Source organism: Cryptomeria japonica, chromosome 11, assembly GCF_030272615.1.
Source record: "Cryptomeria japonica chromosome 11, Sugi_1.0, whole genome shotgun sequence".
Lineage (NCBI taxonomy): Eukaryota > Viridiplantae > Streptophyta > Pinopsida > Cupressales > Cupressaceae > Cryptomeria > Cryptomeria japonica.
In genome coordinates this window covers 18,143,672-18,163,801 of record NC_081415.1, presented here as the reverse complement: position 1 = coordinate 18,163,801, position 20,130 = coordinate 18,143,672, and the positions used below count along the sequence as shown (strand labels likewise).

The window sequence follows — 20,130 nt, the reverse complement described above, 5'->3', positions numbered from 1 at the left end:
AGGAGCCATGCCATTGTCCTGGATTTCCTTCTTCAACTTCATTAGGGCATTGTCAAAGGAGGCAAGACTCTCAGCGCATCTCATCCACTCAAACTCACCACGCATCTGATAAATGAACATGGTAGCAGACCCATCCTTGAGGAATCTATACAACTTGTTTCTTTCAATGCCCATGACTATAGACACCTGCACAGCAATATTGTAAAAAGTGAGTCTTTTGAAAGTCTCAGTAAGGATCCTGGAGCGATCCTGAAATTGTTCCTCATTCCTAATCTTCCAAAGGTGCCATAAAATGTTAGCAGAGAGGATAGACCAAAGAAGATTAGTATCCTTTTTTAATCCATGAATATATCCAGTAATGATTTCCATAGTATTAGCATTGAAAGGCACCACAAAACCGAACATAAGCCAAATTTCTTTAGCAATAATGCAATCAAAGAAAACATGTCTAGATGTCTCAGGAACCTTGCATATAGAGAAAAGATCAGAAATAGAATCATCTTTTCTTAAAGGCGGTCTGTCAATAAGAAGGAGCCACTTAAAATACTTAATTTTCAGAGCAATAGGAGATTTCCAAAATCTGTTAAGGGAGGACTGCCAGTGAGGGACATCAAGGTCGGAGTACCAGAGCTGATTAATGTGGGAAAGGATGGAGTAATCACTAGACAGAATAGCATAGTTGTCACGGGCTTTAAGCTTATGAAGGGGAGTGCCACTAGGCCATTTGAAGAGCAGGTGCCCATGGGAGTCAAGAGAGCAGTCCTTGGAAGATTGAGATGAGTACAGGCACATTGAAGCAACTTGTAGGTTCTTTTTTCGGATTGAGGGAGGTCGAAGGTGCTGCTGAGTTCTTCCCAAGAGATAAGGTCATCATTTTCCAAAATATCAATGAAGCAGGTAATACCCTTATGTGCCCAAAGTCTAGCCGAGCATCCTCGAGTAAGAGCAAGTGGCTTGGTGGCATGAGTGAGATTCCATCATATGGACCTCTCACCATGGACCTGATTATTGGTGTAAAACTCAATATTGATAAGGGAGCTCATAACATGCTCTCAGGCCTTCCAAATAGATTTAAAGATAGTAGTGCCCTACACTAAGACAGGGAATTTAACAACCACAATGTCAGCAAAGGGGAGAGCTTTCCATGACTTAGCAAACCTCGGAACAGCTCTCTCAATGTTATTTCTAATCGGAATTTTCTAGGGCTCATCTTCGTCAAGGGCATGGAAGATCAATTTGGCAGCAAGAGAGATCCCTTGAAGTCTAAGGTCTTTAAGACCAAGACCACCCAACTTTTTCTCAACATGACACCAAGCCCACTTAACAACATGCTTCTTTTTTCCCCCCTTGCCATCGGACCATAGGAAGTTCCTTATAATTTTTTGTATTTCAAGAATTTGGTAATTGTTAAACATCCAGGCCGAGGAGTAATATATGTTGTAAGAGGAGAGGATCTTTTGGCAAACGTGGACCCGACTAGCGATAGACATGAATCTATTATTCCACTTGTTGAGCTTTTTATCAATCCTCTCTCTGACCCAAATACAAATTTCTTTGAGGGAGGGGGATATGGAAAAAGGGATGCCGAGGTATCTAACGATATTGTTAGGACCCCCCCCACTGGAAACCAAGTTGAGGGATCCAATCGGGAGGCAAGTCTTGCCATCCCAGAAGAACAGACTTGGCCTTGGAGATCTTGGCACCAGAGACAGTTCCAAAGATCTTAATTTTTTGGTTAAGGGCTTCAAAATTTTGCTTAGTAAGTTCGAGGAATAAAGAGGTATCGTCAGCAAATTGGATATTAAGAAATTGGGATTGATCAGGGAGCCTAAGTCCCTTCACACAGGGAGAAAGCGAATCATCCCGAAGGAGATAGAAAAGGGCATCAGAGGCAATCACAAAGAGAGCAGGGGCCAGGGGACACTCCTGACGGATGGATCAGGAAAGCTTGATAGGTGAGGAAAGGGAACCATTGATATCAATAAGGGCAGAGGCATCTTTAAAGAGAGTTTTAACCATGTCATAGAACTCCTTAGGAAAACTGAAAGCATCAAGCACCATGAGGATAAAATCCCATTCAACCCTATCATAGGCCTTCTCATAATCAAGAAGGAACATGGCAACATCTTGGTCGAAGACCTTATCCCATTCCATGGCTTCTCAACTGGTGATCAGGTTCTCGAGGATATATCTACCTTTGATGAAACCAGTTTGGGTAGAGCAGATAAACTTATGGAGGATTTTTTCAAGTCTAACCGCGAGGATTTTGGCAAGGACTTTATAGGACGCATTGAGAAGGGTGATCGGCCTCCAATTCTTAACGAGAGACTTATCTGCATCTTTAGGGATGAGTTTAATGATGCCCTAAGTGATACCTTCACCCAGAGAGCCTCTGTTAATGGCTTCATTGTAGATCTCATTGAGGTCCTTACTAACCCAACCAATATTGGCCTTGTAAAATTCAGCAGGAAGGTCGTCCGATCTAGGGGCCTTCCCATTGCTCAGAAAGTTGATATATCTCTCAACATCACCAATGGAAATCTCCTACATAAGAAGAAGCGAGTCCCCCTTGGAGATCCTAGAGGGGATGATAGCTCTACATCTCAATCTAAAGGTTTTAGCCTCCTCTGAGTCCTCAGAAGTGAAGAGGTTCTGCTAGTACAAGGAGAAATCCTCAATGATGTCAGGAGGATCCACAAGCTCTTTATCATCAACAAGCAAGCTATCCACCCTTTCTCTAAGGTTATTATGCTTAAGGAGATTGAAGAAAAATTTTGATCCTCTATCACCAAATTGAAGCCAGTGATGTCGGGCTCTGATCATGGCTCCTCTGATTTTGACTTGCTGATGTTGTCTAAGAGCATCTCTAGCCATAGCCATTCGTGAGGCAAGATCAGAGTTATCACGAGAGTGATGCAGCTCACCCTCAAGAGAGTGGAGTTTTCTAGTGAGGGATTTCTCAATGGTATTATAATCCATGGCCTTCTTCTGACCAATGGTTTGGAGGAGCTTTTTCCAAGTGGAAAGGTTGTAGTTCCATCTAGAAATCAAAGAGACAAGGTTGCGGTTCTGTAAATTGATAAATCTGATCATCATGATGGCAGCAGGAATCATCGGATCCTTAAGAAGATTAACGTTAAGAAGGAATTTATTACTCGGACAAGAAGGCGGAGGCAGGGAGTTGGCGAGCTTGATCTGGGCAACAACAGCATGGTGGTCTGAGATAGTAGAAGACCAAACACAAAGGCGGTTTCCAAGATCATCAGGAAGAAAAGAAAAAAAGTCCTTATTAGCATATATACGGTCAAGCCTAGAGTATATTCTATTGTTACCTTGTTGAAAATTACACCAGGTGAACCAAGCACCTGAATGAGATCCTCTATTTCCAGCTAGAGGGTCAAACAAATCCTTATGTTGTTTAAGTTTATACCAATGGGGTTTTTCAAGGATTTTCCATTCGAAAGGATTATCTCCACTCTTGTCACCATGATGTTCGATCATATTGAAGTCACCTGCGATAATCCAAGGGATATCACAAAGTGAATCAAGGTAGTTCCAAAGATCAATTCTTCCCTTATAGTCATTGGGGGCATACAGGGAACAAACCCCAAAGCGGGAATTGTTGTCATTGAAGATGGCCCAAACAGCCCTGTTGCAAGGGGAGAGACCTTTGTGGGTAAGAATTTTATTAGCCCATTTGTGACTAATAATCAGGGCAACACCACCCTTCCCTTTGGGGTGGTCAGTGCAAATTTTTTGAGAGTCTTTCCAGATAAAGTCTAAGCAAACTTCCAAGTTAAAATTGGTAGTTTTTATCTCTTGCAACATAAGAAAATCAATGTCCTTGATTGACTTGAGGTACATCTTAATCACATGCTTTCTACCTAGATCTTCCAAGCCTCTAACGTTCCAAGAGACTAACTTCATTAAGAACAATTTTGGGATTTTTTATTGCTAGTTGGGCCCTTCTTTTTGGAACCCAAAGGCCTACCAACATTCTTGGAGGTTTCAACAATTTCATCAACACCAAGGTCCATCTAAGCATCCATATTGGAGGGATGCCGATCAAAATTCAAAGAACAGGGGACCTGCAAGCAGAGAGACAGGTGCTCATCCACAACAGGAATGATAAGAATGGTGGAATCATTGCTAATCTCTTTAAGCCTACTAGGGGTAGGGTCAGAATTCAGATTAATATCAGTTGAGTTACTGGGGAAAGTTCCAAGGGAATCCTTGGGTATTGGATCATGTCCTCTAGGAGTGTCAATAGCAGTCGAGGGTCCAGCCGGAGCATCCCCAATAAGTGAACCGATATTAAAACCATCGAGATTCTCAAAAGCTTGAACAATGGATTTGACAACAGAGATCAACCTCGACTTACTAGTCAAGGATCTAGTGATCATTCCGTGATCAATGGGCGCATCAGCCTTCTTGTTCTTACCTAAGTCAAGGGTTTTGGCCGTGGTAATTTTTTCAAGGGCAAGTTGTTGCGCATTTTTGCACCTATGCTTTTTTGATTTCCTGGTAACTAGTTGGAAATCCTCATCGTGCTCATCATCAAGTTGGCCTATAGAAAGACCAATAGGAGAATGGGGTGGAGGGGCAGCATTGAAACTACCAAAAATAGGACAAGTGTCGGATTGGTCACTGGTGTTCTTAATCTCAACCTGTGTGGAATAGTCTTGTTATTAGCTTCAAGGGGGTCATTTTCAACAGGGGAGGTTTTATCAGAGGGGCCCGTGGGCTCAGAGGGCTTAGTAGAGTTATTCTTTTCCAGATCTCTACCATTAGAGTTGCTATTTTTTTTAATGATAGGGTAGTTATTACGCAAATGGCCCTCTTTTTTATAGAGAAAGCAAGCATTCAATCCTCCTAAAATTTCAATGGGTAAAGAAAGGAGTTCACCCTCTATATTAATCCTCATCTCCTTAGGGAATTCGACCCCAAGTTTTAGAGAGACCAACAATCGAGCATCAAGATGCAGTATGAGCCGAGAGGATTCATCAATTCATATAACCTTTCCAAGAGGTTCCATAATTTGGGGGATAAATTGGTGGTATATTTTTTAGCAGAACCCACCTAGGGCATGAAAGTGCAAGCACTTCTTCGTTAATGGCTTCAAGGGTCCAACCAAGGGCATGGAAGGAGGTCCTTCCAACAGCCCAATACTGTTTTTTCAAAACTTCCAACTGCATTTCATGGGTGCTAAAAAATATCACAAATAAACCTTTTTGAATTTGGCGACAAAAAGAAATCTGAAAACCTAATTTCAAATTCCAATAATTGTAGAACCAATTGTCCATAAATTTTCTAGGGGGGCATTTATCAACATCCTCACAAGCAAAAAAGATAGCAGAATTCTTTAATCTATTCTTCTCTACCAGAATTTCATTGATCATGGAGGAGTTAGGAGAAATGAGGATAACGTTTAGATCGGATCTAGAGTCCTTACCTTGAGGATGTCCTTCTTCGTTGCCGCAGGAAGCCACAAATCTTGCATTGTCTGCAATAGTTTCAGCTGCCCTAGCGATGGAATCCCTATAAGATGTTTTGTTTTTTCTACTATCGTTCAGTAGGTTATCATTTACAGAGTTATTGTTAAGGTTGGGCACGGATTGGGAAGATATAGGCGGTGCAATAAATGCACTGTCCAATCCAAGCTCCATGAGGAGCCGAGAGGACAAGGGCTCTTAAAGATAATAAATGAATCCACAGACAATGCAGAAGCAAATAAACGCAAGTAAAGGGAGGAGCAAAATAGAAAACAAACCACGTGGAAGAGGGAGACCTCCTCAACAGATCAATTTGCCATCCAACCCAGCATTGAAAGTCGAGCTCGCAACGTAGGCCAAAAATTTCAACTTTTTCAATCCACCATTTCCTTTTATTTCATTTTCATGATATTTATTTAATACAATTATATATTCATGTGGCATAAATTGTATTAGGTTTGACTAATTAGATGATGTAGTAGTTTATTCTTTTACCAGCTCTAAAATTATGATATATTATTAGAGCTGGTAATCTGTCTTATGCATTTCATTTGTAATTATTATTCATTTGTGTAATAAATTTTTAAAATATTAATGAGTTGCCTTATTGATTTATTTTAATTTTAAATTATTATTAATATCCATAAATATTGATAAAAGATAATGAGATAAAAAAAAAGGTCTAATAAAATAGATCAAGACAAATTGTGTAAAATATTTTTAAATCAAATAAACTAAAAATATTATAAGATATTAAGTATTCTAAAAATAAATTTAAAACTAAGTTAATTATGATATATATGATATTGTATCATTAGTTTTTCTTAGATATTTAAAATTTAGGTTCAATTATAATAAGGGTTAAATCTTTTGGAGAATGATATGTCTCCACTTATTTTGCACATATTTTTTAAAATATAGATATGCTAGTAGAATAGAGGATTGATATATTATATTTGTAAAATTGTACTTTATAAAGTTTTCATAATAATATATAGTCCAATATGTGAAATCCATTTCCATGAAGCTTAAAATAAAACATCTAATTATTAGGCCAATAGAAATGCAGATAATTAATTTATTAAATATTTTTAATTAACCAAAATAAATATAAATCTTCATTAAAAAAAATTATAATAATTTATTTTGTAGAAATTAAAAGGATAATAATTCTGACTATTCAAATACAACTTCGAATACAACAAAAATTAATTCAATTATTCAAATCGAATGCACAAAATTCAGTAAATTCCCACAATATACCAGATCCATGAATAGCATTCTTACCACTTTGTCTGTAATCTAATTTAGTCTTAAAAGTTTGTTTGTTTTTTGGTGCTTCCTTATCTCTTAGTTGTGCTTTACAATAAAACCAAATATGGAAGCGACCAATTGGGCTTTGTTCTCCACAATAGCACAATTGTAAGCTCGTTTTACATAAAGTTCAATTATTGAAACTGTGTACTAAAATATTAAGGGATACTCACTTGACACTAATGACCGGGGTGGCTATCCATGAGGGATGCATATGCTGCAAATATACCATTACAAAATGTGTGTAGCTCCGTATGATCTTTTTCTTTGTTGATCTTTCAGCTATATTAACGTTCTCATCCCTCTTGCCTTGCATAGACCTAGCGTTTCCAAAGCAACAGACATATCCTTAGAATTGTTTGCTTGTGTGCAGTTGTTTTCTCATACCTAGGTAGCTCCAAGACCCTAGGAAATAATCACCATTTCTTTCCAAAGAATCCAACCAGCCCATTTGAATTCAAGGAGAGATCCAGAATTTTGGAATTAGGCATTTTTAAAAATTCACAACTTCTCACAGTACCCAACAAGAGAATCCTAGCACCTATAGCACTGAAACTCCAGTTAGATGAGCTTTATATAAAGGTTTTCCACATTTATATAACATGCTATACACAGGAACATACCTGCAATGCTATGAAAGCTGAATTCTCCGCCATTAATAAGGAGTGGAAAGCTTTTCACCATGAAAAAGCAAGGCAGGACACCATCTTCTGTGACCATCTACGACCTTGAGAAAGGATAATATGTTGCTCCAACTAATGGAGGAGCCTCTCCTAAAACCAAGGAGGCAGACATGGAAGATCTTAAGGCTACTAAAACTAACAGTATTGTTCTAGAGGTTAAAGGTATAACTAATAAACATAAAGACTTACATACATGTATATGTGTTTTATTTTTTTGGTTGTGTTTCTCTGAAGTGCCAAATGTAATCATTGAATTTTTCTATATAGGCCGCAGCAGAGTTAATGAGGACTTCTATCTGAGTATTTGCTGGGTGTGGAGGAATCATCATGGAAGAAAGGGATAAGGTCTTAACTCATCTTGGGATTGCTCCTGTGTTTGGACTGGTTATAATGGCACTAGTCTACACAGTGGGACATATCTCTGATGCTCACATAAATCCTACAATAAGTCTTGCCTTATCATCTGTGGGAAAACTTTATCTTCAGGAGGTGAATTAATCCAGCATAACAAGTGCAATTTGGGTTTAAATTATCCTGGGATCACTTGGAAAAAAAATTATGTTCAAAATATAAGATTGAATTGGATTCTAAATGGTTTATTTCGTGATGTGAACAATGCTAATATTGATGTGATGCTTTGTTTTTTGTCTTTGAGATTGTCAGCTGCCCATTTATATTATATGTTAGATTGTGGGTGCCACAGCAGCTGCACCTGCACTCAATTTAATTATTACAAATGTCTCCATTAGTGTTGCTGTCAATGTTCCTGTGGGAAATCCTTGGGCATCACTGGTGGTGGAAATCATTATCACCTTCATATTCTCCATTGTTATATTTGCAACAGTCACAGACCCTAAAGCAGTAAGTCAGACAATTTACCACACCTCTACTGATCTATGCCACATCTCATTGAAAATTATATCATCTACATATTCATTATTCATCATTTTACGTACAAAATAAAGAGTTATAGCTCAGTACATAAATGTTTTCCACTATAATATCTAACTAGCAAGTGGGTGATGCTTTATTCTGCAGCCGGGTGAAATGGTACGGATTGTTGTGGGTGGTGTAGCTGCTTGTAATGCTTTATTTGCAGGGTATGTATGGAAGTAATAAAGTGTTTTCATTTATAGTTTGGGTGGAGTGCATTTTGTTTGAAATTCAATGGCTACTAAATCGAGAATGCTTTGCATCCAGGCCACTCTCGGGATGTTCCATGAACCCAGCAAGATCCTTGGGGCCTGCACTGATAGCACTCAAATTTGATGGTCTTTGGGTGTATATTCTTGGACCTGTTTTTGGTGCCCTTTGTGGAGCTTGGTTCTATAAGGGTATTTCTATACAAGAATAGATAGAGATTTCTTAATTCTTGTCTAATGAAGGGTTGGTCATCATGGCAAGGAAACCATTATCAAGATTCATCATGATATTTATGGTTGGATGTGACATAACTGAAATTTCAATTTCTCATCAATGAAAATCATTTGCAGCTTGTTCACTGTACCATCGCTTCAAATAAATAACAACAGTTCCCATCTATGAGATGTCAAAAATTCAGTTATGTAACATCATGACAAGATGGTATGATAGTTTCTATTTTGTTTTTTATATTTTGTATATTTTTAAAAATATTATTGTATAAAAGGGAATTTGAAATCATTAGATTCTAGTCTAATTTTCTATAGTGCATAGGAGAGAGGAGCTTTTGGATTCAATCTTGTAGATTCATAGAATCATTCAATTTCACCAGAAAATCAAAGATCCTTTTGTTGAAAGCAGATGTACTCTGAGAGGGGGAGGGGGTGAATCAGAGTACCAGATAAAACTCACAAAATGGTTGTACAAAGATATGAAGATAGGAAAGCTTGAAATAAATAGTTATCTTGCCGAAACAATTTAAGGACAACTGATATAATAAAACTAAACAGATTGAACAAGATAGAAATAACAGAGCGTAATCTAGAAATGACCACAAATACGACACATCATTTGTGTTGAGTGGAAACCCTCAAGATCCAAATAGATCTCATCATAGGGAGAAAACCACTCCAATCCTTTTATTCATATCAACCCAATACATCCAGTTTAGCAGCCCTGCTGCAAGGAGCTTCAACCCCTCAACCTTACAAAATCAAAAAGAGGTTCATGAAGATATAGTTGCACACGTTTGCAACTATATTTTGATAAACCAATTTATTACAAAACTTCTTCAGATTTTTAATATTTTCTTCGCCACAAAATTCTGAACCAATTCAACACACGTCTTCCAAACCTTCTACACATATTTATATAATATCTATGTACCGGTAGAAGTTTTTTTTTTTTGGTTACTTTCTGTAACTCTTAACCAACTTAATTATTATGAAAAACAGTTCTGGTAACCATCTATTACATACACTCCGCTGACATCTTCGCCCATTTTTAGGTTTTCAAGTGAGCAATGTGAAAAACTAATAATTAACCAACAATGAAGTCTTTTGTCATTTGTTAACAATTGAACATTCCCTCAATGCAATCATATAATTATTTAGAATCTGCCTGGAACACTTAACTCAACTTACTTTCCAAACTTACTCAACCACGGTGCACAGTTAAGTTGCCATGTAAAAGTTAAATAATAAACTCGGTTAAAAAACATGTAACATCCACTTGTCATCAAGGACAAAACATTAATAGATGAGGTCAACAAACTCCCCCTTTGTCCTTGATGGCAAAAACTCTATCCACCTGTTTTGCCAAAATGCTTGATGCAAATTATTCCAATAACCTGAACCAGTGAGATGTCTTTGCCAATAAGTCAAATGCTAGTGCCAAGAAAAAAATCTGTACTAATCCTGAAAAAGTTTTCTGTAGTAACCAATCGTACCAGAATACTACTTGTATCAGTGAATAACAGCAGAATGCCAATACCTATCATCAAAGAATCTTAATGTTGCGAAATGTTTGTACCAAATGCCAAAACATAATACCTCTACCAACTGATTCCAAAATGTGCTGAAGGAGATCAAACAATATCAAAACATGTCAAGAGCCAAATATGATCAATTCAATATGATGCAAATGCCAATATAAAACCCAAATATGCCAATAAGAAATATGTCTGAAAATGAGCCAATGACCAGTGTATCAAATTTCTGAAGGTGACAAAAGTACCAATGGATCTCATCAAACCAAAATGTTTTGAAGGTGCCTAGTGTATCCCAGTATGCAGGAAGACAAAATGCCAAAAATTCTAGCAAAAAATGTCCAATGTCCAAAAATGTGTCCAGTATGCAAGAATACCTATCCAGAAATATGTCCATTATGCAGAAATACCAATGTACCTTTTCCAATGTCCAGTGTGCAAGAATACCTATCCAGAAATATGTCCATTATGCAAAAATACCAATGTACCTTTTCTAGTGTACCTGTTCTCCCCCTTTTTGTCATCAAGGACAAAGATGGCCAAAATGGGAGCATGTGTGAAAGCTCCCCCTTGCAAAAAAAAAAAAATAGATAGGGAGAAAAGATTGAGAGTAAACTCCCAATCGAGCATGCAACTGCTCAAATTGTTCTTTTGGTAGAGCTTTAGTAAATATATCCACTACTTGTGCTTGTGACGATACATGAATCAGCGTGACTTCATTTGAGGAGACTTGTTCACACAAAAATTGTAACTTAATTGCAATATGCTTGGTGCGAGAATGCATCACAGGATTTTTAGATATTTGAATAGCACTAGTGTTGTCACAAAAAATAGACATAGATTTTGAAATTTTAATAGCCAAATCTGCTAACTGATAGGACATCCATAACATCTGAGTACAACAAGTTGTGGCTGCAATAGTCTCAGATTCAGCAGTTGATAAAGTGACACACTCTTGTTTCTTACTATGCCATGCAACCAAACGATCACCAAGAAAGAATGTTGCACCACTAGTGTTGTGTTGGTCATCAACACAACCTCCCCAGTTAGAATCAGTATATCCCTTTAAAGTGAAATCATCATGTTTGGAATACCATAGCCCAAAATCTAGAGTTGAAAATTCGTTTTACAGCATTTAGATGAGATTCTCTAGGAGCAGATTGATAGCATGAAACCAAACATATAGCTTGCATCAAATCAAGCCTAGATGCAGTAAGATATAGCAAACTGCCTATCATGGACCGATATTCACGTTGATCAACAAGAGGTGATTCATCAACCTTGACTAACTTAAACCCAGTTTCCATAGGTGTACCAACTAGATTGCATTGGTCCATCTGAAATCTTTTTAACATCTCTTTAGCATATTTAATTTGGGATATAAACAAACCATGTTCAAGCTGAGATACTTGAATGCCCAAAAAGAAAGTTAAAGGTCCTAACATAGACATTTCAAACTCAGATTCCATAATAACTAAAAAACTTTGTGACAATTCATCATTAGTTGACCCGAATATGATATCATCCACATAAATCTGAATAGCCAAGAGATCATCATTTATTGTTTTAGTATACAATGTACTATCCACACTACTTTTAGTAAAACCTTTTGAAATCAAATGTGAATCAAGTCTAGAATACCAAGCACGAGGTGCTTGTTTCAAGCCATAGAGTGCCTTTTTTAGTCTATACACATGATCTAGATGTTCAGAAGATTCAAAACCTTCTGGTTGCTCCATGTAAACTTCTTCTTTCAGATAGCCATTTAAGAATGTTGTTTTAACATCCATTTCATAGACTGTAAATTTTTTAAATGAAGCATAAGCAAGAAACATTCTAATGGACTCCAACCAAGCTATAGGAGCAAAGGTTTCACCAAAGTCAACTCCTTCTTGTTGAGTGTATCCTTTACACACAAACCTGGCTTTGTTTCTTACCACTTTTCCCGATTCATCTAGCTTATTTCGGAAAATCCATTTGCCTCCTATTACATTTTTACCATCAGGGCGAGGAACAAGTTCCCAAGTTTCATTTTTTTCAATTTGACCAATTTCATCTTTCATAGCATTTAACTAGAATGTATCACTTAATGCATCTGAAACATTTTTAGGTTCAAATTATGTTACTAGACAAAAATGCTCAACCATTTGAGCTTGCTCTACCTGTTTGGCTTTTCCATGGGTTAATATACCTGCATCTTTATTACCAATAACCAGAGTTTCCGGATGCCATTTTGTGATTATTCTTGAAGGTGTTTTATGAGGTATTTCTACTCTAGAATCTAAAATTTCCTCTTCTTTGTTTGAATTTGTTGCTACTAGTCTAGTGTCAATAAATTCAACTGAAGTTGAGACATTTCTAAGTTCTAGATCAAATTCCTCTTCAACACTTTGAACTTGAGTTTTAGACATATTCAAATTTTCATCAAATATCACATTTATAGATTCAACCATCCTTTTTAGGCATTTGTTGAAACACTTATAAGCTTTTATATTTGAAGAATAACCAAGAAAGATTCCTTCATCAAATTTTGACTGAAAGCTATCCAGATTATCAGAATCATTTTTAATGTAGCACTTGCATCCAAAAATTCTAAAGTGCTTAACAGATGTTGTTTTTCCATGCCAGAGTTCATATGGAGTACATGCAGTCCTTATTCTAATCTGAACCCTATTTAGTATATACATAGCTGTGTGAACAGCTTCTTTCCAATATTTATCAGACAGATTAGATTCATTAAGCATAGTTCTTGCCATTTCTTTTACAATTCTATTTTTTCTTTCTACCACCCCATTCTGATGAGGTGTACGAGCAGCAGAATATTGTCTTTTGATACCATGTTTTTCACAATATTCAATAAAATCTTGAGAAGTAAATTCACCTCCCTTATCTGATCTTAAGCATTTTAGTTTCAAGTCAGACTCTTTTTCAACCATTTTTCTAAAGATTTTAAACCTCTCAAAAGCGTCTGATTTATATTTGAGAAAGGTTACCCATACCATTCAGGTGTAGTCATCTACGAACAACATAAAGTATTTTTCTCCATTTAGGGACTGAGTTTTAGTAGGACCACATAAATCTGTGTGGACTAATTCTAATGGCCTTGAAGATAAAACCTCCTTAGATTTGAAGGATAACTTAGTTTGTTTGCCTTTTACACATTCACTACAAACAGAGTTTGTAGGTCTACTAATTAGAGGTAGACCTCAAACATTTTTATGTTTGCTAATTCTGATCATATTATCAAAATTTACATGACCGAATCTCTTGTGCCATAACCAGTTTTCATCTATGTGACTCATAAGACATATGTCTGCACTTTGTTCTTGACTTGTGGAGTCAGACAAATTATATAAGTTACCAGGTGTCTTGAAACCATTAGCTATTATTTTCCCTAACTTTTGCTTAATAACACAATCGTAAGAGTTAAACACAACTTGATGTCCACTATCACAAATCTGACTAATGCTTAGCAAGTTATATTTTAATCCTTCCACATAGTAGACATCATTAATAGACGTGTCTTTGTTTATCATAACTGTTCCTGTTCCAGTAATGTATAGACCTGTGTTATCACCAAATTTAACAAAAACCCCTGGATGATTTTCCAAAATAGAAAATTTGTTTTTGTCCCCTGTCATATGATGGGAACATCTGCTGTCCAAAACCCAAATGGTAGATTTAGTGGATATCAGGGCTGTTTGAACAAGCATAGATTGTTCAAGTTTTGGTCTCCACACTTTTGCAGGTCTTTGTAGCATTTTGCAGTAATTTGAAGTGTGGCCATATTGAAAACATGTAAAGCATCTTATGTTTCTGATAGCACCAAAAAATTGTTTATGACCAAAAGTAGGAGTTTTGGTAAATCTGCAAGTGTTTACTTTATGCCCAAACAGATTGCAAAAATGACAATAGCCATGAAAAAACCTATTATTAGGAAATTGATTTCTGTTTGCTGCTACAAAATTTTGATGTGAAGTTTCACCCTTTTCAGTAGTAACTTCAGAATGTTTTTGATTTTCAAGAGTATATACTTGTTTTTGCAACTTACTAATTTCTTGTTCTTTGTCTTCAATAAGGCTTTTCTGAGTTTCAATGACCTTGTTAGCATTAACTAGATCAAGTTGCAAAATCTGATTTGAATCTTCATAACCAGTTACAAGTTTCTTAAGTCTTTTAACCTCTTGAAGAGCACAAAGAAGCTCTTCTTCAAGATCTTGTTTCACAACCATCACTATTTGACTCATCTGATTCATCTTCAGAGTCTTCTTTTGTCATAAGATTCTTCTTTTTAAATTTGTTCAACCTTTTGTTAGGATTCAAGGGTTTCTTAAATGATTTTTCAGATTTGTCTTCATCTTTACTTAGATCTAGATATGGACATTTCGCTGCAAAATGTCCATTTTTACCACAACCAAAAAATTTAAATTTTCCTTGAAACTTTTTCTTGAGTTTCCTAACTAGTAAAGCTTCAAAAACATCAGATAACTCAGATTCACTATCTTCCCATTTCTCAACTTTAAAAGTTGTTTCCTTAGAGGTAGAAGGGGCATTACCAATTCTCATTTCATAGGCAGTAAGTATACTTTGAAGCTTATGCACTGTCATTTTAGAAAAAAATGTTTCTTTTCTTCAAGAGCAGATATTTTAGTTTCAAATTTTGGTAATAACGTTCTAACTACTTTGGCAACCACATCATGTTCATCAATTTCCTCACCAAGGCCCTTTCGAGCATTTACAATTTCATCAATACGAAGAAAATAGCTTGCTACTGTTTCATCATTATTCATCTTCAAAGCATCAAACTGGTTTTTTAATGTAATCAATTTAGATTCTTTAACCTTTTCATCACCTTGATAAATGGATTCAAGATTTGTCCATACCTCATTTGCTGATTTGAAGTACATTACTTTAACAAATACTTCTTTTGATAACCCACATAGTATTGCAAAGCGTGCCCTTTTATCCAGATCATATTTGGTCTTCTCATCTGCATCAGTAGGCACAGCAGATGGTACAGTATACTTGTTAGAAACTACCTCCCACATTCTGACATCAAGTGAATGAATGAATGCTTCCATTTTAACTTGCCAAAAAGTATAGTCAGTGCCATCAAATAAAGGTGCTCTAGTAAGCGAGGCTCCCTCGGCTTGAGACATCTTACTTTCAAAAGACCAGGATCAGTCCTAAGAAAAACCTATGGGATAGACCTATGAGGACTCCTACGCTCTGATACCAATTGTTGAAAGCAGATGTACTCTAAGAGGGGGAGGGGGTGAATCAGAGTACCAGATAAAACTCACAAAATGGTAACCTGGTTTACATTTACAAAACATAATGGTTGTACAAAGATATGAAGATAGGAAAGCTTGAAATAAATAGTTATCTTGCCGAAACAATTTAAGGACAACTGATATAATAAAACTGAATAGATTGAACAAGATAGAAATAATAGAGCGTAATCTAGAAATGACCACAAATACGACACATCATTTGTGTTGAGTGGAAACCCTCAAGATCCAAATAGATCTCATCATAGGGAGAAAACCACTCCAATCCTTTTATTCATATCAACCCAATACATCCAGTTTAGCAGCCCTGTTGCAAGGAGCTTCAACCCCTCAACCTTACAAAATCAAAAAGAGGTTCATGAAGATATAGTTGCACATGTTTGCAACTATATTTTGATAAACCAATTTATTACAAAACTTCTTCAGATTTTTAATATTTTCTTCACCACAAAATTCTGAACCAATTCAACACACGTCTTCCAAACCTTCTACACATATTTATATAATATCTATGTACCGGTAGAAGTTTTTTCTTTTTGGTTACTTTCTATAACTCTTAACCAACTTAGTTATTATGAAAAACAGTTCTGGTAACCATCTATTACACACACTCTGGTTACATCTTGGCCCATTTTTAGGTTTTCAAGTGAGCAATGTGAAAAACTAATAATTAACCAACAATGAAGTCTTTTGTCATTTGTTAACAATTGAACATTCCCTCAATGCAATCATATAATTATTTAGAATCCGCCTGGAACACTTAACTCAACTTACTTTCCAAACTTACTCAACCACGGTGCACAGTTAAGTTGCCATGTAAAAGCTAAATAATAAACTCGGTTAAAAAACATGTAACATCCACTTGTCATCAAGGACAAAACATTAATAGATGAGGTCAACACCTTTGACATAATACTTATTTTGGATAATTTTCAAGTGTGTGCACCAAGATGGGGTGCAAAAAACTGGACACAGATCAAAAAAAGTTGAAAAAACAGCAATCACGTTCATTGTTTTAAAATTTTAAAAAATCCCGTACGTAGTCAGGTTCATTGTGCCCAAGCCTAAAGGGACAAAACCGCATACACGGTCCTTAATGAAATAAGACACATATGTGGCCCTTTAGGAACTAGGACCCCATATGCATTTTTAGTTCCTAAAGGACTGCGTATGCGATCCTTGTCAATATATTTTATTTTTTGACAGTCGACTATATTCTTTTCTTCTGCGGTTGAAAGCGAGTTTTAGGGGTTTTTTTGTTCCAATCCATGCACGGGCTACATATTTTCACACCCAGATGCCATGGAAAGAGATCGGTTAAGCATTTGTTTTGGCTTTTTTGCACATTTGATAAATTTTTACATTTTCAATTTAAATTCATTGATTTTGATTAGCTTTTTTAATTTTTTGTTACCAATATCAGATTTTGAAAATTCAGAACCACAACAAAACACTCAGGATACACCTCCAGCCCCTCCTTTAGACTGTACAATAGCTGCATAGGAGGATTTTCTTAATCAGTTAGGGCAAAACACTGTTAAAATAACTAGACTAATTAATAGATTGAAAACACCTGAGCTTGAGCATCATTTATCCCTTGCCACTAGCCTAGAAACATTGGCTAGTGGTGCCATTGCAGTTTCAAGTCAGATTACAAAATGGGGAAACTATAGGGATAGGTGTCACACTTATTATGCTGATGGGTTATCATATGATGCAGTGAAAAGAAAAAACATAAGCACAAATATGTGCTCTTTTTGTTGATCCTAGAACTAGTGAGTCCTTACCTCTTAATGCAAAGAGGTGTTCCATACATTGGTGTACCAATGTGCAAATGAAGAATCTTTTTTGGAATAGGTGGTGGGTGGTCTTTGAGGAACCACCTTGTAATAATTTTGAGGTTCCATTATATTTTTTTAAGAAAGTATATTGTGAGTTTGTCCTCAATGAGAGACCAAATTATTTTGATATGAGAGAGTTTCATGGTAGAGGTGGCAGCTCTACCCAAGATAGACCTAGAGCCTGTAGAGTAATAGACCCGCAGAGTCGTCACCCCCTAGAACCCAAATCCAAGGTGCATGTGACAATCTCAGTAGCCCTAAAAGAATCGATGGAGCTACAGACTCTTCAGGTGGTCATAGTATTGACTGATGCGATCATACAACATGGGAGACAGTTAGCACACCCTCTCGACTTGGACGATGATTAGCTGAGGTAACTAGCACTAGTTATCCCATTGAGCATGTGTGTCCCACTTCCTCAAGAATATGCACAGAGATGGATGTCCAGTGCAGATGGTTCCACAACCCATCTATGCATGATTTGCAGGGGCATATGTCAGACCCACGTGACTGAGGATGTGGTGTTGATGGATGAATTGATGGACATGTTGTTTGCTACTCAGGCGCAGACACGGGTGTGTTGATTTGAATTCATAACATTTTATTTATCAGTCACTTAAAATTTGTAATTGTAAATGAATTTTCATTTATAGATTGATTTAAATTGATACAAACAATATGCATTTTAGGATGTACTAGTGGGTGTTAATACACCATCTGATATTCCTCCCACAGTTATTGCAGCTACAACTTCGACGTCTAAGGTATAAATTTTATAACATGTTAAAATAGAATAGTACTTTGAATTAAAAAAAATTATAAGATATACTAACTCTCTTTAATGCTTGACAATTTTTTGTTTTGTAGGCATTGACAGGGGACCAAATGTCCCACATTGATGATGTCACGCTCTCAACGTTTGATTTTGGCCTACAAAGTTATGCGGTATCATATTTTGTACACCTTATTCTATGTATTCGTTTGATGGAATATGCAAGTCATTTTATTTTAGATTTGTTAAATTATGTTTAATATTATCTACTATATCTCGTGTTAATTTTGTTTGTTTTAGGGTACCCCCTCCGTGTCTAGGCCTTGTCCTCAGCAAAAGAAATCATCAACGATGCCTAAACATGGGAAGAAGGTAATTGAACAAATTTTAAATTATACAATTGTTTGAAAAGGTTGAAATTGTTTTAGTTGAAATTTGTAGATTGATTATTGTTTTTTGTTTGTTTTATAAACAACAGCCATTGGGCTTTATAGAATTGTTGAATGCACCTAATACGTTTGAGGATCGAGAGAGGGCAAAGGTATGTATCTATAGCATCGTAAAGTATACACCCTTTTTAGGGTGGTACAATTTCACACTTGGTTAGCACGGGCGCTTTAGTGTGTTTTGCATCTTGCATTTCTAATTCCCTTTAAGAATTTAATTAATTAATTTAATTAAATCTAAATTCACATTTCATCACTTCATACATTATAAAGTTGGCCCCTTTTATTTTATTCCTCCAATAAATCATAAATGCTAATTATGTCATATTTTGACCTTTAAGGCCCGATTTAGCATGTCAAAACATCTCAGAATCAGCTGTAACTTTGGGATTCACTTTAATATCATTATATCTAACGGCCCTGAAAAATCGGTGAAAATTTGGTTGGACCGGGTGCAAGTTGCACTCAGTCCCTGATAATTTTGTTGAAATTTCGAGAGAATAATAATATGATATTATAATGCTTAACCCAATAAATTGGCAGGAAATTCAAATCCTAGGTCGGTATAAAGATGAAATTAAGATCTAGAGTTTCATACATAAGAGCTCTATTTCTTCATTTGAAGGCAATCTAAGATATAGAGAAAAAACCTTTTGGAGAAATCACAAGGAGCCTTCTATGTAGCGAAAGAGAAGATCTTTTGGAGTCTTAAACAACATTCAACAACATCTATCAAGAATTCATCAAGAATTCTTTCATCAATTGAGGGCTTTTGAAGATGTAGGAAAGCAATAGGAGATCACCGACTGAAGATTAGCTTGTACCTCTCCCTTAGGGTTGGGTATGATTTCATGTTGTTTCCATGTCTTTGTATGATTTTCATTACATCAATTTGATTTAAATTCATGCTTTAGATCACTTAGCATCATTGATTTAGGGTATTTACTTTGTCAATTACAAGCATTTAGGGTTCACTCTTGAAAGCATAGGGTTACTCTAGATTGTTTACATTCATCATTGTAGGGTCTTACACACACAAAAGATTCTTGCACTCACTATTTTACTATACAAATTGGTTATTTGTTGAGGTGTAAATCACCAAAACAAGGGTTGGACTAAAGCAAAACCCCATATAGCCACCCAAAAACCTATTTTAAGCTACAGGTGTAGGTACAGGATCCGATCGTCGCTACAAATTTCAGGACCGACAGAGCACACAGACACAATTTCCAGGGTCAGATTTGAGTAGAAACCACTGGGACAGAGGCATGGTGCCCTAGTCCTACCCGAGATAGGGGCATGGCACTCTGGTCCTCCCAGTTTTGGGCAGATTTTGGCAGATCAGCAGTTCAGGATCTTCAGATCCCAGCCTATCAGTTATAG

At 36.3% G+C, this 20,130-nt stretch overlaps 1 protein-coding gene across 1 annotated transcript; it reads left to right on the top strand.

The window, feature by feature from the left end:
- Positions 1-7,599: 7,599 nt before the first annotated feature.
- Positions 7,600-8,843, top strand: LOC131049522 (aquaporin NIP1-4-like). The gene is made up of 5 exons (XM_057983598.1): positions 7,600-7,651; positions 7,809-7,978; positions 8,177-8,350; positions 8,528-8,589; positions 8,690-8,843. The coding sequence occupies exons 1-5, from the start codon at positions 7,600-7,602 to the stop codon at positions 8,841-8,843; spliced, it is 612 nt and encodes a 203-aa protein (XP_057839581.1).
- The last annotated feature ends 11,287 nt before the right edge of the window (positions 8,844-20,130 follow it).

What these genes read in the sequence shown, in the direction of transcription:
- LOC131049522 (XM_057983598.1), top strand. Translation starts at nt 7,600, where the DNA reads ATGGAAGATCTTAAGGCTACTAAAACTAACAGTATTGTTCTAGAGGTT. An exon ending in CAGTCACAGACCCTAAAGCA is followed by an intron (nt 8,351 to 8,527) that starts GTAAGTCAGACA and finishes TTTATTCTGCAG; the next exon opens with CCGGGTGAAATGGTACGGAT. An exon ending in TGTAATGCTTTATTTGCAGG is followed by an intron (nt 8,590 to 8,689) that starts GTATGTATGGAA and finishes CTTTGCATCCAG; the next exon opens with GCCACTCTCGGGATGTTCCA.